The sequence below is a fragment of the Coregonus clupeaformis genome, chromosome 7, assembly GCF_020615455.1.
Source record: "Coregonus clupeaformis isolate EN_2021a chromosome 7, ASM2061545v1, whole genome shotgun sequence".
Classification (NCBI taxonomy): Eukaryota; Metazoa; Chordata; class Actinopteri; order Salmoniformes; family Salmonidae; genus Coregonus; species Coregonus clupeaformis.
In genome coordinates this window covers 18,466,907-18,486,949 of record NC_059198.1, presented here as the reverse complement: position 1 = coordinate 18,486,949, position 20,043 = coordinate 18,466,907, and the positions used below count along the sequence as shown (strand labels likewise).

The window sequence follows — 20,043 nt, the reverse complement described above, 5'->3', positions numbered from 1 at the left end:
ACCCATTATTTTGGCTACCATGGCTAGAAGAAGAGATCTCAGTGACGTTAAAAGAGGGGTCTCAAAGGAGCATAGGGGGTTTAAAGGGTGTGTGTATGTGTCTCAGTCACCAGATCTCAACCCAATTGAACACTTATGGGAGATTCTAGAGAGACACCTGAGACGGTGTTTTCCACCACCATCAACAAAACACCAAATTATGGAATTCCTTGTGGAATAATGGTGTTGCATCCCTTCAATGGAGTTCCAGACACTTGTAGAATCTATTCCAAGGCGCATTGAAGCTGTTTTGGTGGCTCAACACCCTTAAGACACTTTATGTTGGTGTTTCCTTTATCTTGGCAGTTACCTGTATTTCACATGAGAGAGAGGACCTGGGCTGATTAAGTGCTTTGTGGGAGAGAGAAAGGGCACTGAAGCTGTGATGGTGAGAAAGCTGCTCTTGAACACACCGCTTCAGTGCTAAAGGACACTTGAGACACTGATTGCTCCATCTGAATGACTGATCTGAGTGGGCCCGATTGACAAAGGTTAATGGACATCAGTACAAAGGTCAGGGGATTTGTTGCTAAAATTGTTATTTCACTGTTGATGTCAGGTCTTTGTCTTGTTTCTGGTAGGGTGAACTCAGCCATTGGATAGCATGTAGTGATAGCATGCAGTTTCTTCCTAGATAACTTCCGTCTAGGGAGATTTTCCTGGCCACTGTGCTTTTGCATCTGCTTTGCTTGATCTTTGGGGTTTAGGCCGGGTATCTGTAAAGCACTTTGTGGCAAATGCTGATGTAAAAAGGGCTTTATAAAATAAATGTGAGTAATTCTCTTTACAGAGTCAAACAATCAATCTGTGGCAGTGTGAGTCGAAATCATCTTAGTGTAACAGTCAAGCATGAATTGCAAATGATCCCCCCTCCAAAAAAGAGTCCACAAAACAAAAACGTAAAAGCATGAATCACTCCACAACACCTATGACAGATGGATTTATGGACATGGTTCTCTCCGAGACAAGATGATTGACAGACCTGGAATTCATGGCCAATTCCGAGAAACACCTCTCCACGTCTCCATTTGTTTCCTTGGTTACCAGTCTGGGACCACACTTCATGGGTGACATTTCCAAACTTCAATAACACCTGTGAAATACATAATATCTCACAATTGTACCACAGATTTGTGATTTCAAAAACATTGTCATAGCCATTAGACGTATTTTATTCACCATATGGTATGTTGTGGTGCAAAGTATTTTTGAGAGACTGAGAACAAAACAAGTTTAAGCTTATGTAAAAAAATTAAACTGTCCAACTTAAAGTCTGCAACAACAAAACAAGGCACTCCTTTCGTGATCTAAATTAAAACGCCTATAGTAGATTGGCATATCACCACCAAGTTTCGACAAACATGTTTTCATCAGTGTATGACAATCTAATAAAGGCTTTTAAATTTAGATTACAAAATAAGTGCCTTGTTTTTTTGTTGCTGGCTTTTAGTTTCACCGTTGTTGTTTTTTACCTAAGCCACAACTTCTTTTGTTCTCAGTCTATTTAGACCCTAGTTTCCTATGTGCATCCTTTTGATACCATTTATATATTTCTCACAGAAGCAATGCAACGCTCCTTATTTTCCCTTTTCTTGATGATACTTCTGAGAGACTCTATGGGATTCATTCACCTGCAGGGTTCCCACAGTGAAGCCGCTCATGTGATACCAGAATCCCAAGGTGCACTGGGGTCCAGTGGAGGAGATGACAGGAGTCTGCAGGTCGGTGGTGTGGCCGTAACCACCGTTGGAGCTGTCTGCATACATGTACCAACCTTCTGGACTGCCACTGGTGTAGAGACAAGGAGAGGGGAGGTTAGAGGTTCACATTATGAACACAATTCAATTGAATTCAAACAACTTTATTTGTCACCTTGGGGCAATTCTATTTAGGGCTATAGCCGTGGTTCAGACACAAACAGAGACAATAAATAGAGATGAACGTAAAAGACAATTACCTTAAAGTACAATACAATACATTTGATAATGAAAATATAAAATGCAGAAAGTATTAGTTTATGGGAAATAGGGTTGGGTAAGAACAAATACACTGTAGTAGTCAATGGAACACAATCCCATTCTTGCTTTTCTTTGTTCGCCACACTGTACATAAATAGAAGGGAAAAACGTGTAAATCGGCAGGAAAACACTAGTGCTTCCTCATCTTTATTTTCACCTCAACCATGAAATGGAATTAAGGTTAGTGTCCAGTAAGCTCAACTAGGTATGTGAAGCCTCAGTTGTCCAACACACACACACACACAGACTGCACCCTCCCACCCCACACATTGAGTGCCCGCCCACAGAGACAGAGACAGGTCACTGAAAGTCATCTATCTCTCCCTGTACTAGACCCAGGCCCCTACAGATTGTCAATCACAGTCATCCTTTACAACCATGGGAGAATAGAGTAGTGGGCTGCGATTCGCTTGACTGCTTTCATCCATCTCCATAAGCTTGCAGCTCCCTGGATACCATGCCTCTCCGCCCTTCCTCTCTCCACTCTCTACCCAAGAGAGGAGAGTTTCCCCTCTCACTTCCATGGCTGCCGGAGCTTAACGATTGTCTGCTATTGAAGAGTAAAGGACTGCAGCAGGAGTGAGGGAAAGACGGAGGAGGAGGGGAGGAGAAGGATGATTGCACCTGCACTCTGGCCCACTGGCTACAAGAGGAAAGGAAATTACAGAAATGGAGGAGTTGATTTCTGATCTCACTGTCAACCCCAAGGACCTCAGATAGGCAATCATAGCCCAGACAGGTAACCATCTGAAACATCATCACTCGGTTTCATAGATGTCTCAGAGGGCTGTGATGGCGTTTTTGACCCCGTGTGTGGCAATGGTCATCAAAATTGTTATTGTAAAATGTATCTTTCTTATAATACACTCATATACATTTTCTTAGTATATCAGGTATTTTTCTAAAAATATTTTGTGATAAAATAAAGAAAAGTATATGTGCCTCATTTGCATATACTGTATACACTGGGTGTATTTCCATACATTAATACATTAATATAAAGGGGTGGAAGAGGGCTGCAACCACCAAAAACATGCTCTGTCCTCCAACTTGCAATCACCTGCGCTGTCTAGACTCCCTCATTAATTACTGTTCTCACATTCTCTTGCATAATTCAACAAGTGTGTCAAGAGAACGATACCAACGCATTTAATATCACTATAATCCGAGTGTTCATTTTCGGAAGTTGCATTCATTTCAGCGCATTTCATTTGTAAACATTTCACCTGTATTAAATCATTACTTTTTTCAATTGCACAAAAAATCAACACCAACTAAAATAAAGTTATCGTCAAGCCAATGTATTCCATTGAGCACATTTGAGCCATTACTGGAGTTTGTAATTACAGGTCCGCGGTCGCTACGTTATCGGGAAGAAATGAATGGCACAAGCAAGAAAGAGTCGCTACAGTAAAATGAAAGCCATCAATCCAGTGAGATTTAAGTGACAAGTGGATTTTCAGATGGCTGAAAAGGAGAGATCCTCAGGTGGGCATGCACGTTGCTAGTGTGTGTGTGCCTGTATGTGTACGCGTGTGCCTGTGTGTGCGCATGCGTGTGTTTGGGACTCACAGGGTGTGGTCGATGACTGGCCGGTGGTACTGCTCTCCAAAGTGTACAGTGTTGCCCTGGTCAGGAAGCCAGCTGAATGAATGGAGCAGGCCAGAGGGAGCAGGACAGACCCTCTCCCAGCCACACAGGTCACCCCCCTCAAAATCACACACCTCCTTCACTGGGGGACACACAGAGGACACAGAAAGTGAGAGCGAGGAAAGAAAGAAACACAGACACCATTAGACAATACCTATGGTCTTTGAAAATTCTGAACAATTCTATTTCTGATTCAAGACAATTCTAGTGGTCTCTGTCTTCTCTGTGGATGAAGAGTGCACAGCAAGGACAGAAAGAGGGTGGGAGAGAAAGAGAGAGAGGGGAAAGATTCCAATAATCCAATGCTGGTCAAATAACAGCCAAGGGGCCATATGTATCAAGCAGATTTGCCTTTGCAACACACAATTAAAAAGGTTACAGGGGAGGCAAGACCTGATCCTATACATAGCCCCAGATCTGAGGGAACAAGGTCACTACCCACCACAGTGCTGTTCATCCGACCCATCGGAGCAGTCATGTCTAAAGTCACACACCCTGCTCTGGTCCACACACTCTCCGTGAGCTCCACACACAAACTTCCCCTCTGGGCAGACGTGGGGCTGGACTGTAGGGGCTTCCGTCGGGGGGAAGGGGGTGGTGGGGCTCACTGAGGGCAAGCCCCCTGAAACAAACAAATTAATAACGCATAACACATCCAACAAACTGTAACTCAATCTAGAGTGGGACACAGTTTTATATGCTGGTGGTAAGGTATAACTACAAAGGGAAATCTTCCTGAAGAAGAATTTTGTGCTTGCCTCAGCTGTCCCAAAAATGTTTTATGGTAGTGGAAGTGGTCTAAATAATAATAATAATAATAATAATAATAATAATAATAATATAAGTATGTTGAATATCTAGGGGTCTTGCTGAAGTAAGCATACTAATTACCATTATAGAGCACACAGTCCAGGAAGGACAGGTCATCAATGGCGATGTCTCCATTGAAGTCGTCACCGACTGTGCCCTCGACCAGAATCTGCAGACACAGACAACAAGGTATGGCTCTGTGTGTGTGTGTATGTTTGTTTTGCATCTAAGTACAGTGTGTTATACTTTATGCAGTGTCCCAAATGGCCACTGATTCCCTATATAGTGAACTACATTTGACCAGAGCCCTATGGGCACTGGTCAATAGAAGTGCACTACATAAGGAATAGGGTGTAATTTGAGACACAGTCATGTCTCTTTCATCCACACAGGTAGACATCTTATCATAGTTCTGACCTCCTCAGCAGGTTCAGCCTATAGCCTGGTAACTATCGCTCTACCAGGAGAGCAGCACCGTATGGAGAACAATTTACACAGTTGTAGGTTGTCGATTCAGAATAACCCCAAAACGATGAGTACTCAGCAAGTCAAGCACTACAACCAGAGATGTAGTGCTGCCGTAGCGCGGGGGAGCAGCACTCCCTCACTTTTTTCTATTTGAGATTACACGGAGCTGCTACAAAAATTCCATGAAAACAGTAGAATGGCAAACTAAATAAATATGTAGGCTATAGTAGCCTTGCAAAAGTATTCATCCCCCTTGGCATTTTTCCTATTTTGTTGCATTACAACCTGTAATTTAAATTGATTTTTATTTGGATTTCATGTAATGCACATACACAAAATAGTCCAAATTGGTGAAGTGAAATGAAAAAAATAACTTGTTTCAAAAAATTCAAAAAAATTAAGAACGGAAAAGTGGTGTGCGCATATGTATTCACCCCCTTTGATATGAAGCCCCTAAATAAGATCTGGTTCAACCAATTACCTTCAGAAGTCACATAATTAGTTATATAAAGTCCACCTGTGTGCAATCTAAATGTCACATGATCTGTCACATGATCTCAATATATATACACCTGTTCTGAAAGGCCCCAGTGTCTGCAACACCACTAAGCAAGGGGCACCACCAAGCAAGCGGCACCATGAAGACCAAGGAGCTCTCCAAACAGGTCAGGGACAAAGTTGTGGAGAAGTACAGATCAGGGTTGGGTTATAAAAAAATATCAGACACTTTTAACATCCCACGGAGCACCATTAAATCCATTATTAAAAAATTTAAAGAATATGGCACCACAACAAACCTGCCAAGAGAGGGCCGCCCACCATAACTCACGGACCAGGCAAGGAGGGCATTAATCAGAGAGGCAACAAAGAGACCAAAGATAACCCTGAAGCAGCTGCAAAGCTCCAAAGCGGCGATTGGAGTATCTGTCCATATTTAGATTTTAGTCATTTAGCAGACGCTCTTATCCAAAGCGACTTACAGTTAGTGAGTGCATACATTTTCATATGACCACTTTAAGCCGTACACTCCACAGAGCTGGGCTTTACGGAAGAGTGGCCAGAAAAAAGCCATTGCTTAAAGAAAAAAATAAGCAAACACGTTTGGTGTTCGCAAAAGGCATGTGGGAGACTCCCCAAACATATGGAAGAAGGTACTCTGGTCAGATGAGACTAAAATTGAGCTTTTTGTCCATCAAGGAAAACGCTATGTCTGACGCAAACCCAACACCTCTCATCACCCCGAGAACACCATCCCCACAGTGAAGCATGGTGGTGGCAGCATCATGCTGTGGGGATGTTTTTCATCGGCAGGGACTGGGAAACTGGTCAGACTTGAAGGATGGTGCTAAATACAGGGAAATTCTTGAGGGAAACCTGTTTCAGTTTTCCAGAGATTTGAGACTGGGATGGAGGTTCACCTTCCAGCAGGACAATGACCCTAAGCATACTGCTAAAGCATCACTCGAGTGGTTTAAGGGGAAACATTTAAATGTCTTGGAATGGCCTTGTCAAAGCCCAGACCTCAATCCAATTGAGAATCTGTGGTATGACTTAAAGATTGCTGTACACCAGCGGAACGCATGGAACTTGAAGGAGCTGGAGCAGTTTTGCCTTGAAGAATGGGCAAAAATCCCAGTGGCTAGATGTGCCAAGCTTATAGAGACACACCCCAAGAGACTTGCAGCTGTAATTGCTGCAAAAGGTGGCTCTACAAAGTATTGCCATTGAATAGTTATGCACGCTCAAGTTCTGTTTTGTTGTCTTATTTCTTGTTTGTTTCACAATAAAAAATATTTTGCATCTTCAAAGTGGTACGCATGTTGTGTAAATCAAATGATACAAACCCCCCAAAAATATATTTTAATTCCAGGTTGTAAGGCAACAAAATAGGAAAAATGCCAAGGGGGGTGAATACTTTCGCAAGCCACTGTATATGCATTGATTGAAACAAAATAGGCCTACAAGAAAGGCTAATAGTTTGTTAATGCTGTATGCTTTCATCCGCTCACAAAACAGTAATTCAAGAAGATCTAAATGCGTATTCCCATGAAACTGATTGAGATCCAATGATTGGCATGCAGTATAACTTGGTGTTGGAGGGTATTCAAATGTACAAATGTTCTTGAGACAATACGTGTGGGCACGGGCAGACGTTGCAATTGGAGGATGCATTTTATGCATAGGCATATTCTACAATGATATTCAATAGGTTACATCTGTCGGTACAAATTTTGATTGAGAAATGATTAAATAATTATACTTTTTTTATTGCGCTTCCTCACCTAAAATAGCACTACACTATTGACTACAACGCCTCTCACTTCAAATCCAATTCACTGGTAACTAGCAAGCTAATGAAATACTCCACCACTGACCACCCCCAGCTCTGTTCTATACTCAACTAAAATATAAACGCAACATGTAAAGCGTTGGTCCCATGTTTCATAAGCCGAAATAAAAGATCCCAGACATTTTCCTTTCCATACGCACAAAAAGCTTATTTATCTGAAATGTTGTGCACATGTGTCACGATCGTCTAAAGGAGCGGACCAATACGCAGCGTTGCGAGTGAACATGATGACTTTAATAATTAAAGCAACCACGGAAAAACAACAAAAGACGATAGTGAAGTCCAACAGACAAAATACTGAACCTGGAACAAAAACCCACAAACAAACAGTGAAACACAACAGTTTAAATATGGCTCCCAATCAGAGATAACGAGCCGACAGCTGACACTCGTTACCTCCGATTGGGAGTCACACGACACCAATCAACGACCTAGAAATAGACACCCAGAACTCCCAACCTAGAAATAAACGTGACAGACATGCGAACATAAACAATCACCCAAAACCCAACAAAACAACATACACCCTGGCTCAAATACACAAGTCCTGGAGCCAGAGTGTGACAGTACCCCCCCCTAAAGGTGCGAACTCCGGGCGCACCAGCATACAGTCTAGGGGAGGGTCTGGGTGGGCGTCTGTCCACGGTGGCGGTTCTGCCCCTGGTCGTGGTCCCCATCCCACCTTAGTCACCACCCGCTTCCCTAGCCTCCTCCACATGACCACCCCCCAACTAAACCCCACTGGGTTAAGGGGCGGCACCGGACTAAGGGGCAGCACCGGACTAAGGGGCAGTACCGGACTAAGGGGCAGTACCGGACTAAGGGGCAGTACCAGGCTAAGGGACAGCACCGGACTAAGGGGCAGCACCGGCCTAAGGGGCAGCACCGGACTAAGGGGCAGCACCGGGCTAAGGGGCAGCACCGGGCTAAGGAGCAGCACCGGGCTAAGGGGCAGTACCGGACTAAGGGGCAGTACCGGACTAAGGGGCAGTACCGGACTAAGGGGCAGTACCAGGCTGAATGGCGGATACTGGCTGGACGGCTCTGGTGGCTCCCGGCTGGTCGGCTCTGGCGGATCCCGGCTTGACGGCTCTGGCGGATCCCGGCTGGACGGCTCTGGCGGATCCCGGCTGGACGGCTCTGGCGGATCCCGGCTGGACGGCTCTGGCGGATCCCGGCTGGACGGCTCTGGCGGATCCCGGCTGGACGGCTCTGGCGGATCCCGGCTGGACGGCTCTGGCGGGTCCCGGCTGGACGGCACTGGCGGGTCCCGGCTGGACGGCTCTGGCGGGTCCCGGCTGGACGGCTCTGGCGGATCCCGGCTGGACGGCTCTGGCGGATCCCGGCTGGACGGCTCTGGCGGATCCCGGCTGGACGGCTCTGGCGGATCCCGGCTGGCTGGCTCTGGCGGATCCCGGCTGGACGGCTCTGGCGGATCCCGGCTGGACGGCTCTGGCGGATCCCGGCTGGACGGCTCTGGCGGATCCTGGCTGGACGGCTCTGGCGGGTCCCGGCTGGACGGCTCTGGCGGATCCCGGCTGGACGGCTCTGGCGGGTCCCGGCTGGACGGCTCTGGCGGATCCCGGCTGGACGGCTCTGGCGGATCCCGGCTGGACGGCTCTGGCGGATCCCGGCTGGACGGCTCTGGCGGATCCCGGCCGGACGGCTCTGGCGGATCCCGGCCGGACGGCTCTGGCGGATCCCGGCCGGACGGCTCTGGCGGATCCCGGCCGGACGGCTCTGGCGGATCCTGGCTGGCTGGCTCTGGCGGATCCTGGCTGGACGGCTCTGGCGGATCCTGGCTGGACGGCTCTGGCGGATCCTGGCTGGACGGCTCTGGCGGATCCTGGCTGGACGGCTCATGGCTGGCTAACGGATCTGGCTGCTCATGGCTGGCTGACGGATCTGGCTGCTCGTGGCTGGCTGACGGATCTGGCTGCTCATGGCTGGCTGACGGATCTGGCTGCTCATGGCTAGCTAACGGATCTGGCTGCTCATGGCTGGCTGACGGATCTGGCTGCTCGTGGCTGGCTGGACGGGTCTGGCTGCTCATGGCTGGCTGACGGATCTGGCTGCTCATGGCTGGCTGACGGATCTGGCTGCTCATGGCTAGCTGACGGATCTGGCTGCTCGCGGCTGGCTGACGGATCTGGCTGCTCATGGCTGGCTGACGGGTCTGGCTGCTCATGGCTGGCTGACGGATCTGGCTGCTCATGGCTGGCTGACGGATCTGGCTGCTCATGGCTGGCTGATGGTGCTGGCTGGGCGGCTAGCGGTGGAGGCGGACCCCAGCCTCGGATTGCAGTCATCACCTCCAGCAGGGCGGCTCCCATCCGCATGAGCCGCTCCTGCCCGTCACGAACCCGAGCCTCCAGTCCAGCATAGGCTGCGTCGGCTCCTGCTGATTCCATAGCAGGTGTATGATTCTGTCTGGCGGAAGGCTCTAGCGGCTCCGGTCTGGCGGACGGCTCTGAAGGAACAGGCCGGGCTGGGCTGGTGACGCACCCCGTAGGATACGTGCTTGGAGCAGGAACAGGCCGGTCCGTACCGGGAACACACACCACTGGCCTTAACTGGGGATCAGGAACGGGCCGGACCGGACTGGTAACACACTTCAGTCTCTCATGCCGTGCGACAACAACTTCCCTCCCTCTACTCGCCAATGGCTCCCGTAATCCGATAGCCTTCTCTCCACATCTCCCTGTGGCAGCCTCCTGCTGCCCAGGCGCCCAAGCCATGTGCCCCCCCCAAAAAAATTTTTGGGTAGTACTCCCGGGCTTCCAGCCTTGCCTCCGTGCTGCCTCCTCATATCGCCTCCTCTCGGCTTTAGCTGCCTCCAGCTCTTCACGAGGGAGGCGATATTCTCCCGGTTGTGCCCAAGGACCCTTACCATCCAGTATCTCCTCCCATGTCCATGAATCCTTTATGGGTGGATATAAATCCTGTGTAGGTGGATCCTGTTGCCGCTTGACACGCTGCTTGGTCCTTTTTTGGTGGGTTTTTCTGTCACGATCGTCTAAAGGAGCGGACCAATACGCAGCGTTGCGAGTGAACATGATGACTTTAATAATTAAAGCAACCACGGAAAAACAACAAAAGACGATAGTGAAGTCCAACAGACAAAATACTGAACCTGGAACAAAAACCCACAAACAAACAGTGAAACACAACAGTTTAAATATGGCTCCCAATCAGAGATAACGAGCCGAAAGCTGACACTCGTTACCTCCGATTGGGAGTCACACGACACCAATCAACGACCTAGAAATAGACACCCAGAACTCCCAACCTAGAAATAAACGTGACAGACATGCGAACATAAACAATCACCCAAAACCCAACAAAACAACATACACCCTGGCTCAAATACACAAGTCCTGGAGCCAGAGTGTGACAACATGTGTTTACACCCTGTTAGTGAGCATTTATCATTGGCCAAGATAATCCATCCACCTGACAGGTGTGGCATATCAAGAAGCTGATTAAACAGCATGATCATTACACAGGTGCACCTTGTGCTCTAAAATGTGCAGTTTTGTCACACAACACAAATGCCACTGATGTCTCAAATGTTGAGGGAGCATGCAATTGGCATGCTGACTGCAGGAATGTTCACCAGAGCTGTTGCCAGAGAATTGAATGTTCATTTCTCTACCATAAGCTGCCTTCAAAGTCGTTTTAGAGAATTTGGCAGTACAGTCATGCTCAAAAGTTTTGAGAATGACACAAATATTAATTTTCACAAAGTATGCTGCCTCAGTTTTTATGATGTCAATTTGCATATACTCCAGAATGTTATGAAGAGAGATCAGATGAATTGCAATTAATTGCAAAGTTCCTCTTTGCCATAGAAATGAACTTAATCCCCCCCAAAAACATGTCCACTGCATTTCAGCCCTGCCACAAAAGGACCAGCTGACATCATGTCAGTGATTCTCTAGTTAACACAGGTGAGAGTGTTGACGAGGACAAGGCTGGAGATCACTATGTCATGCTGATTGAGTTAGAATAACAGACTGGAAGCTTTAAAAGGAGGGTGGTGCTTGAAATCATTGTTCTTCCTCTGTTAACCATGGTTACCTGCAAGGAAACACGTGCCATCATCATTGCTTTGCACAAAAAGGGCTTCACAGGCAAGGATATTGCTGCTAGTAAGATTGCACCTAAATCAACCATTTATCGGATCATCAAGAACTTCAACGAGAGAGGTTCAATTGTTGTGAAGAAGGCTTCAGGGCACCCAAGAAAGTCCAGCAAGCGCCAGGACCGTCTCCTAAAGTTAATTCAGCTGCGGGATCAGGGCACCACCAGTGCAGAGCTTGCTCAGGAATGGCATCAGGCAGGTGTGAGTGCATCTGCACGCACAGTGAGGCAAAGACCTTTGGAGGATGGCCTGGTGTCAAGAAGGGCAGCGAGGAAGCCACTTCTCCACAGGAAAAACATCAGGGACAGACTGATATTCTGCAAAAGGTACAGGGATTGGACTGCTGAGGACTGGGGTAAAGTCATTTTCTCTGATGAATCCCCTGTCCGATTGTTTGGGGCATCCGGAAAAAAGCTTGTCCGGAGAAGGCAAGATGAGCGCTACCATCAGTCCTGTGTAGCTTAGTGGGTAAGAGCGTTGTGCCAGTAACCGAAAGGTCGCTGGTTCTAATCCCCGAGCCGACTAGGTGAAAAATCTGTCGATGTGCCCTTGAGCAAGGCACTTAACCCTAATTGCTTCTGTAAGTCGCTCTGGATAAGAGCGTCTGCTAAATGACTAAAATGTAAATGTAAATGTCATGCCAACAGTAAAGCATCCTGGGACCATTCATGTGTGGGGTTGCTTCTCAGCCAAGGGAGTGCCTAAGAACACAGCCATGAATAAAGAATGGTACCAACACATCCTCCGAAAGCAACTTCTCCCAACCATCCAAGAACAGCTTGGTGACAAACAGTGCCTTTTCCAGCATGATGGAGCACCTTGTCATAAGGCAAAAGTGATAACTAAGTGGCTCGGGGAACAAAACATCAACATTTTGGGTCCATGGCCAGGAAACTCCCCAGACCTTAATCCCAACTTGTGGTCAATCCTCAAGAGGCAAGTAGACAAACAAAAACCTACAAATTCTGACAAACTCCAAGCATTGATTATGCCTCATGCCTGAGCCAATTAATCTGGACTGTTAATTGGACGGGAGCTGGAATAAGCCCAAATTTATTGCACAGAGGGGAGATATGCAGAGTCTAGGGAAGGACGTGACAACCCCTGACTACAGCATATTAGCTAGTGACTTAATCAGGCCCTCTTTGCTTCAGTGCATTTAAGCCTTGTTCACACTGCAGGCCTTAATGCTCAAATCAGTTTTGTTTTTCAAATCCGTTTTGGAATACTGACTGTCCAAACAGCAAGTTACAAGTGACCAAATTTGTGTGTTCAGACAACAGTAATTTGCTGTCATGGCTACGCTAGCTGTCATAGTAACAACGGGTGTATGCGCAGAGGTGTAGGCTGATTGGTGGTGGTGCTCGTGCTTCCTATCACTCAGAAGTTATGTAGCATGCTAAGGTGACAACAATGCCTGGCATGGACATTTCCCAGTGGTTTAGAATGTTAAGGGGGATCACGTGACCCTTGAACGAGATGGCAGCATGAACTGAGAGCTCCGCACATGTAATTTCCAATTCTTAATCTTACCTCCACTTCAAGTTAAACCCCATTAGCTTTAGTAAAAAAAAGCCATGGCGGCTACAAAAGGCGACATTACTTGTGACATTTCTACCTGGACTCGAGCAATAGCCGCTGAAAAAGCCTCCAAGAAACAGCTGGCTTCAGAAAAAGCTAGCGCCATTAGCCAACCTCGTCCTCTGTCGAAGACATCCTTTCTGAGCTGAGATCCCAACATACAGAACTCAACATTAAACTAGATGGCATTAACTCTCAGCTCAGTGCGATAGGGGGCAACCCTGGAAAATGCCTTGCCTGACATCAACAACAAGATAACCATAAACGCAAGGTGCCTGGATGAGGCAGAGGGGCGAACCCTATCCATGGAAAACTCACTGGCATATGCCATGGAAACAATAGCATCTGCTAAAAAGAAAATAGAGCATCTGGAAGAGAAAAGAGGACCTGGAAAATAGGGGGCGAAAGAATAACTGTGTTCTATTAAACCTGGCCGAAAAAGAAGAGGGAAACATGCCACTAATCCACTACCTACGATACAAACTCCCCGAGTGGCTCCACCTGTCCACCGAAAGGCCCATAGAGCTCACCGAGCACTGGGCCCCCACCAGCAGCCAGACAACCACCGCGCCCAATCACCATACGTTTCCTGAGATCACCGACAAGGAATGAGTGCTACAGGTGGCGAAAATCAACACCATTACAGTGGGAAACACCAAACCCACATTGCACCAGGACCTGTCAGCTGGTATACGCCAAAAGCGCAGAGAGTTTGACGAGATGAAGAAACACGTCATAGACCGAGGCATCTTCAGAGGATTGAAATACCCAAACGAGTTCAGGATTCTTCACCAAGGAGCCCTGTGACACTTCAAAACTCCCGAAGAGGCAAAAATGTTTTTGAAGGACAATCCTTGACACTGAGAAATGGATCGATGACTAAAAGCAATGACTTTTATTCCTATTGGAGGTGAGACAACATATTGTGGCCATCCAATGACCCACCCGCCCCGTTAAATGTCACTAATTTTAATTTACTTTCTTTTGGCTGCTAGAGGGATATGCCATATAGGCCTACTAACATTTTAGCCTACTTTTATTTCCCCTTTTATGTCAAGTGAGAAAATTAACCATTTACAGGCTGTTATCTTGTCTGTAGAACATATAGGCTATTTGGCAGACAAAGTGATCAGATACTGTCAATTTTATATTAGACTACTTTATTATTTGTATTGTAATTTTCACATTGATAGCCTGTCGTTTACGACACATCTACAGACCTAACGAAAGGATCGGTGTTTGAAGTTTATGTTTATGGTTATGACCACCTTATTCTGTTGATAATTAATTTTAATAATAACAAACAACTTATCCTATAGATCCCTCTTAGGGATTTGCTCCCTCATTTCTGTTTTATTTAGTCCAAATGATTAGGCCTATGTCCTTTTTTTTTAGGGGGTAGATCAGCTTTAATATTGCAGATAGATTGTAACTTCCATCAATGTAATTGTCTGCATCACTTCCAAAGGCCTATATCCTTTGTGGGATGTATTTGTAGGCTGGGCTATTGATTTTATTTACTTTATTTCTCCCTCTCTTTTTTACTGTGGCCTGGACGGGGGCTCCATTGTCACTCACTTCATGCGGGGCGGAGAAGATGAGGCATTTTTTTTTTCTCTCTCTCTCTCGTGAGATGTTGTGCGTTGCGAACTGTTCCCGTTTTTCGTAACACAGAATTGTGACTGAGGTTGGGGTTAACAGATCCAACAGGATATGTCGAGTTGTTTGGGAATTCGGCTGGGGTGTTCAGAGATTGTTATTTTATGTACACTGTTTCGTTTTCTTTTATGTGATCGCAGCTTTAACTATTATCCACCTATACCCAGAGATGACTTGCACTAGAGTTCAATTACTGTACGTTGACGTTGACTAGTACCTTAAATCTACTGACATGGAACTGCCATGGGATAGGTCCTGCAATAAAACTGAAAAATATACTATGTGCTCTCAAAAAGGAAAAAGCAGACAATGCCAAACACGCTAAACTCAGCAGGGCTTGGGTGGGACAGATGTATTTCTCATCTTTCAAATCTAACAGTAGAGGTACAGCCATACTTATCCATAAGCATGTTCCATTCATAATTGACAAAAACATATCTGATCCAGAGGGGAGATTTATTCTAATAACTGGGTCACTGTATGGACAACCAATTACTATCTTAAATATATATGACCCTAACACAGATACTCCTGCTTTCATGTCGAGAATGATAACCCTGTTCAATGAGCATTGCGTTTCCTTTGGAGTGCTGGCTAGAGATTTTAATTGTACCCTCAACTCAACTCTGAACAAATCATCTCAAGTCCCCACCACAAACCCTAGATCGGCAAAGATGTTGAACTCTCTTACTAAAGAGATGGGACTGATAGATATCTGGACAGAGACTAATAGCTCATCTATGGACTATACATACTACTCCAATGTCCATAACACCTACTCTTTATCCATAAGATCTTCATAACTTCTGCCACTTGTACAATCGGACCCATAGCACTTTCAGATCATGCCTTTGTCCACCTTCCCTTTGACCTCTGTAAAAACATCCTGAGGTCAAAGAGCTGGAAATTCAACACCTCTATGTTATCAAACGAAGCATTCCATACATTGGTTACTTCATGGATAGACAACTACACACAAGACAACAAAGACTCTCCTGTTTCTCTGGCCACAATGTGGGACGCTGCCAAAGCCACACTAAGAGGTCATCTAATTGCATATGCTTCCTCTAAGAAAAAAGCAATGGAATCACACAGGTTAGATCTTGAGAGGGAGATGGAACCCTGTGAAAAAGTACATAAACAATCCCCAGACAGCGCCTCCTGGAGTCAACTTAAAGCACCCAAAGCCAAACTAAACTTGGACTATACTGGAGAGATAAAAAAAAAAAAAAAGGTTTCTTTACTAAACAGAAATACCATAAGTATAGCAATTGGCCTAGCAGATTGCTTGCATACCAATTTAAAAAATATCAGTCAAAGCGTACAATCATGGCCATCCGAACTGAAGATGACGTGGTCACATATGATCCAGATAAGATTTTTACTGCAAATTATATACTTCTGAGAGAAAACATACAGATGCAGAACTCCCTTTATTCCTAGACCGACCAAGAAGATCTCAACTCCCCCTTCACTCCTGAGGAGGTCCTAGAGGCAATTAACTCCATGCCACCCAACAAGTCCCCAGATCCTAGACGGATTTCCCATAGTTCTACAAAGCTTTTTGGCACCAGTTTAGCCCTATTTTCATGCCAATGCTGGATGATTTTTGCCAAAACTGAGCTCTCCCAGACTATGTACACAGCCCGCATTACAGTATTGCTCAAAAAAGACAAGGACCCTCTATCCTGCTCGTCCTTCCGGCCCATAAGCTTGTTGGATTTAGACTACAAAATAATTACCAAATTGCTCGCCAAAAGACTAAACACTCTTCTTCCCAAAATAAAAATAAAAGCGGACCAAACTGGATTTAGTAGAGACAGGTACTCTTCTGATAACATTCGCAGTCTTTTTGATATTATAGATCAAGCAAACGCACAGAAGACCCCTGTCCTGCTGGCTTCACTGGATGCTGAGAAAGCATTTGACAGGATGGAGTGGAGCTTTCTGTTCTCAGTCTTAGAAAAGTTCAATATGTTCCCAAACTTTATTAAATGGATAAAGTCCCTATATTCTCATCCAAATGCCATGGTGTCTACTAATGGTCTGAACTCTGACAGATTCCCTTTGAGATGTGGAACAAGACAAGGATGCTCGCTGTCCCCCCTGCTCTACTTGTTGGGGGCGGAGCCTTTGGCGGAGTTGATCAGGAGCAATCCAGTATTATGGGTTTTTCGCTATACACGGATGATGTCTTGCTCCACATATCCAACCCTGAGAAATCCCTCCCTCCCATTTTAGACACAATTGCTCAGTACGGCAAGTTTTCAGGATATATACATTTGAACAAATCCATTGTTTGCCCTCTCAATCTTACACTCACCAGCTCTATGAAGAGCACCCTCCCTGTAGCTCAGCTGGTAGAGCACGGCGCTTGTAACGCCAAGGTAGTGGGTTCGATCCCCGGGACCACCCATACACAAAAAAATGTATGCACGCATGACTGTAAGTCGCTTTGGATAAAAGCGTCTGCTAAATGGCATATTATTATTATTCCCATTCCAATGGAAGACACAGGGGTTTCAATACCTTGGAATCTTTGTAACACCAGATCTGAATTGCCTTTTCAAGGAAAATTATCTCCCACTCCTGGATCGAATCAAGAATGATCTCCAAACCTGGATCTCTCTCTCAATTAGCTTAGTCGGAAGAATCAGTGCTATCCGTATGAACATCCTCCCTAGATTGAACTATTTATTTCAGATGCTCCCACGCTATCTCCCAGTTTCTTTGTCATAACAACCAACCAAAGAATCCCCAAATTTATATGGCGCAATAAAAAACTTAGGATCAAGTTCTCCACTCTATCGAAACCTGAATCTAAGGGTGGTCTTGCACTTCCCTGCCTTCAATTGTACTACTCGTCTGCCCAAATCCGCAACATGTTAACATGGATCACAAACAGACAAGACTCAATGTAGATTCAAATAGAGGCCCAATCCTGTGGTCCATTGCCCCTAAACTCAGTTATATTCAATAATAACTGTCACGACTTCCTCCGAAGCTGCCTCCCCTCCTTGTTCGGGCAGGCTTCGGCGTTCGTCGTCACCGGCCTTCTAGCCACTGCCGCTCCTCATCTCATCATTCCATTTGTTTTGTCTTGTTTATTACACACCCCTCATCAGTACCTGTATAATTGTTCCCTCTGCATTTTACATTTACATTTTAGTCATTTAGCAGACGTTCTTATCCAGAGCGACTTACAGTTAGTGAGTGCATACATTCATTTTTTTTTTTTCATACTGGCCCCCTGTGGGAATCAAACCCACAACCCTGGTGTTGCAAACGCCATGCTCTACCAACTGAGCTACCTGCCGGCCATTCCCTCCCCTACCCTGGACGACGCTGGGCCAATTGTGCGCCGCCCCATGGGTCTCCCGGTCGAGGCCGGCTACGACAGAGCCTGGAGTCAAACCAGGATCTCTAGTGGCACAGCTAGCACTGCGATGCAGTGCCTTAGACCACTGCGCCATCGGGATGCAGTGCCTTAGACCACTGCGCCTCTGCCCCCTTATCTTTGTGTGTGATAGTTTATTGTGGAGGTATTATAGCTCGGTGGAGTTACTTTGTATTTGTATTGCCGGGATATTCACCCGTGTGCCTTATTTTCTCCAGTGCGCCGTATTTACCGCACTAGAGTGTATTACGCATTGATGCGTACCGCTGTGTTCCTGATTAAACTATATATTCTGTGATTTACCCTCCTGCACCTGACTCCGTCCGAAATCACCCACCACAATAACTTTAGTGAAGTGTGCAACGTACCCAAAACCTTTGTGATTTACAACACCCTACTAGCATGGAAGGACTGTAAGAAAATACCTAGGCATTTCCTCCCAGATATGCTCTCACTCGCCAATAGTATGCAACCCAGACTTGCCCAAAGCCCTGAGTGATGCCAACTTTAATCTTTGGCATACTGTAGGGATCAGGATATGTTATTTTATTATATTATATTTGTCTGCCACATCTGTGAATGTGGAATGTGTTTTGTTTGTTGATTGAAAAACAAGAAAAAGTAATACAACTTTTTAAAAAAATCATACTGTAATAACACTTTTAAAGCCTCAAAGGATAAATTATGCAACTCTCAAAACAAGTCCTTTTTGGCTAACCACAGCAGTCAACTAGCTAGCTAGGTAGCTGTCTAGCTTTCTAGCACATTCACTAATTTGTTTGTTAACAATTAACAAGCTAGTTAGCTATCACTTGTTCTTGTCAAAACTGTCAACAGAGTAGCTAGCAAGCAACAAGATATGCCAGATAAGTCTAAAAACCACTTGAGGGCAAATAAATAACAAGTCGCATGGCCAAGAATCAGATTTGGATCAGATTTCAAACCAAAAGTGGTTTGAAATGTGGATTGAAATATTTGATTCAATGTGCTTTTTGGCTATTCAGACTGCAGGAAAAAGAACAGATTCCAATCAGATATGAAGAAAGAAAATATGGAACCAACCATCCCTCACAAAGGCTTATTCACCAGACGACAACATCAATAAACCATCACATATAAAAGTCATCATGATTCTCTCTGGCATTAATTTGAAGAGTTTTGAATGAGTTACCGGTAGGGTTACAAAGCTTTCCCAAAATTCCCTGGTTTTCCAGAAATCTCAGTTGGAGGATTCCTGGATTTCGTCATTATTCCCTTCTGATTCCAGGAAACTTCCAATCTGGGATTTGTAGAAAACCTGGGAATTTTGGGAGAGTTACCCGAATTTTGCAACCCTAGTTACCTGGAAGGGCTTGGCACTGTTGAGGTAGAGTGTTTTCCTGTGCCACAGGTTGCCCTGGTCGCCGTAGCGCACCCACAGCATGTGACCGCGGCCGAGCTTGGTGGTCCTCATGTACACGGCCAGGCGGAACACATGAGCCCCAAACATGTGGTAGTGGAAGCGGAACACACAGGGGTGGCGTGGGCCGGTGGTGATGCCGGGCATTCCATTACCATGGCGGAGGGTAGGCTGTAACACTGGGCTGACCAGCATTGCCGTGTCCTTAAACTCCTGGGGGGCGGAGGTCTCGATGTACAGGTAGTGACCGTTAACGTGGCCAAGGGTATGGTCCTTCCAGGGGCCAGTTTGGAGGGTGGGCGTTGGGCCCTGAATAAGCGTCCAGTCAAAGATGTCACCCCCCTCGTGGCTCTGCTCCTGGGTCCAGCTACACAGCCCCTGTTCAAAGTCGCAAATCAACTCCGCGGCTGAGAGAGGAGGAGATGGAGAGGAAGACAATATTGACAGAGAGAAAGAGTTTTCCTGTTATCGTCCCACAAAATATGGAGCTATAAGAGCCAAGTGCTCAGCTAAAATGTTCCTATTTTG

The 20,043-nt window shown here is 46.0% G+C and overlaps 1 protein-coding gene across 1 annotated transcript in view; it reads right to left on the bottom strand.

The window, feature by feature from the left end:
- malrd1 (MAM and LDL receptor class A domain containing 1) overlaps positions 1–20,043 on the bottom strand; it is a 146,960-nt gene that overhangs the window by 90,587 nt on the left and 36,330 nt on the right. The window contains exons 10-15 of the mRNA XM_041881133.2: positions 19,459–19,922; positions 4,599–4,686; positions 4,150–4,329; positions 3,630–3,789; positions 1,671–1,827; positions 1,022–1,132 (exon numbers count right to left, since the gene is read on the bottom strand). Coding sequence (XP_041737067.2) covers positions 1,022–1,132; positions 1,671–1,827; positions 3,630–3,789; positions 4,150–4,329; positions 4,599–4,686; positions 19,459–19,922 — 1,160 coding nt within the window. The remainder of the gene's footprint in view (positions 1–1,021; positions 1,133–1,670; positions 1,828–3,629; positions 3,790–4,149; positions 4,330–4,598; positions 4,687–19,458; positions 19,923–20,043) is intronic.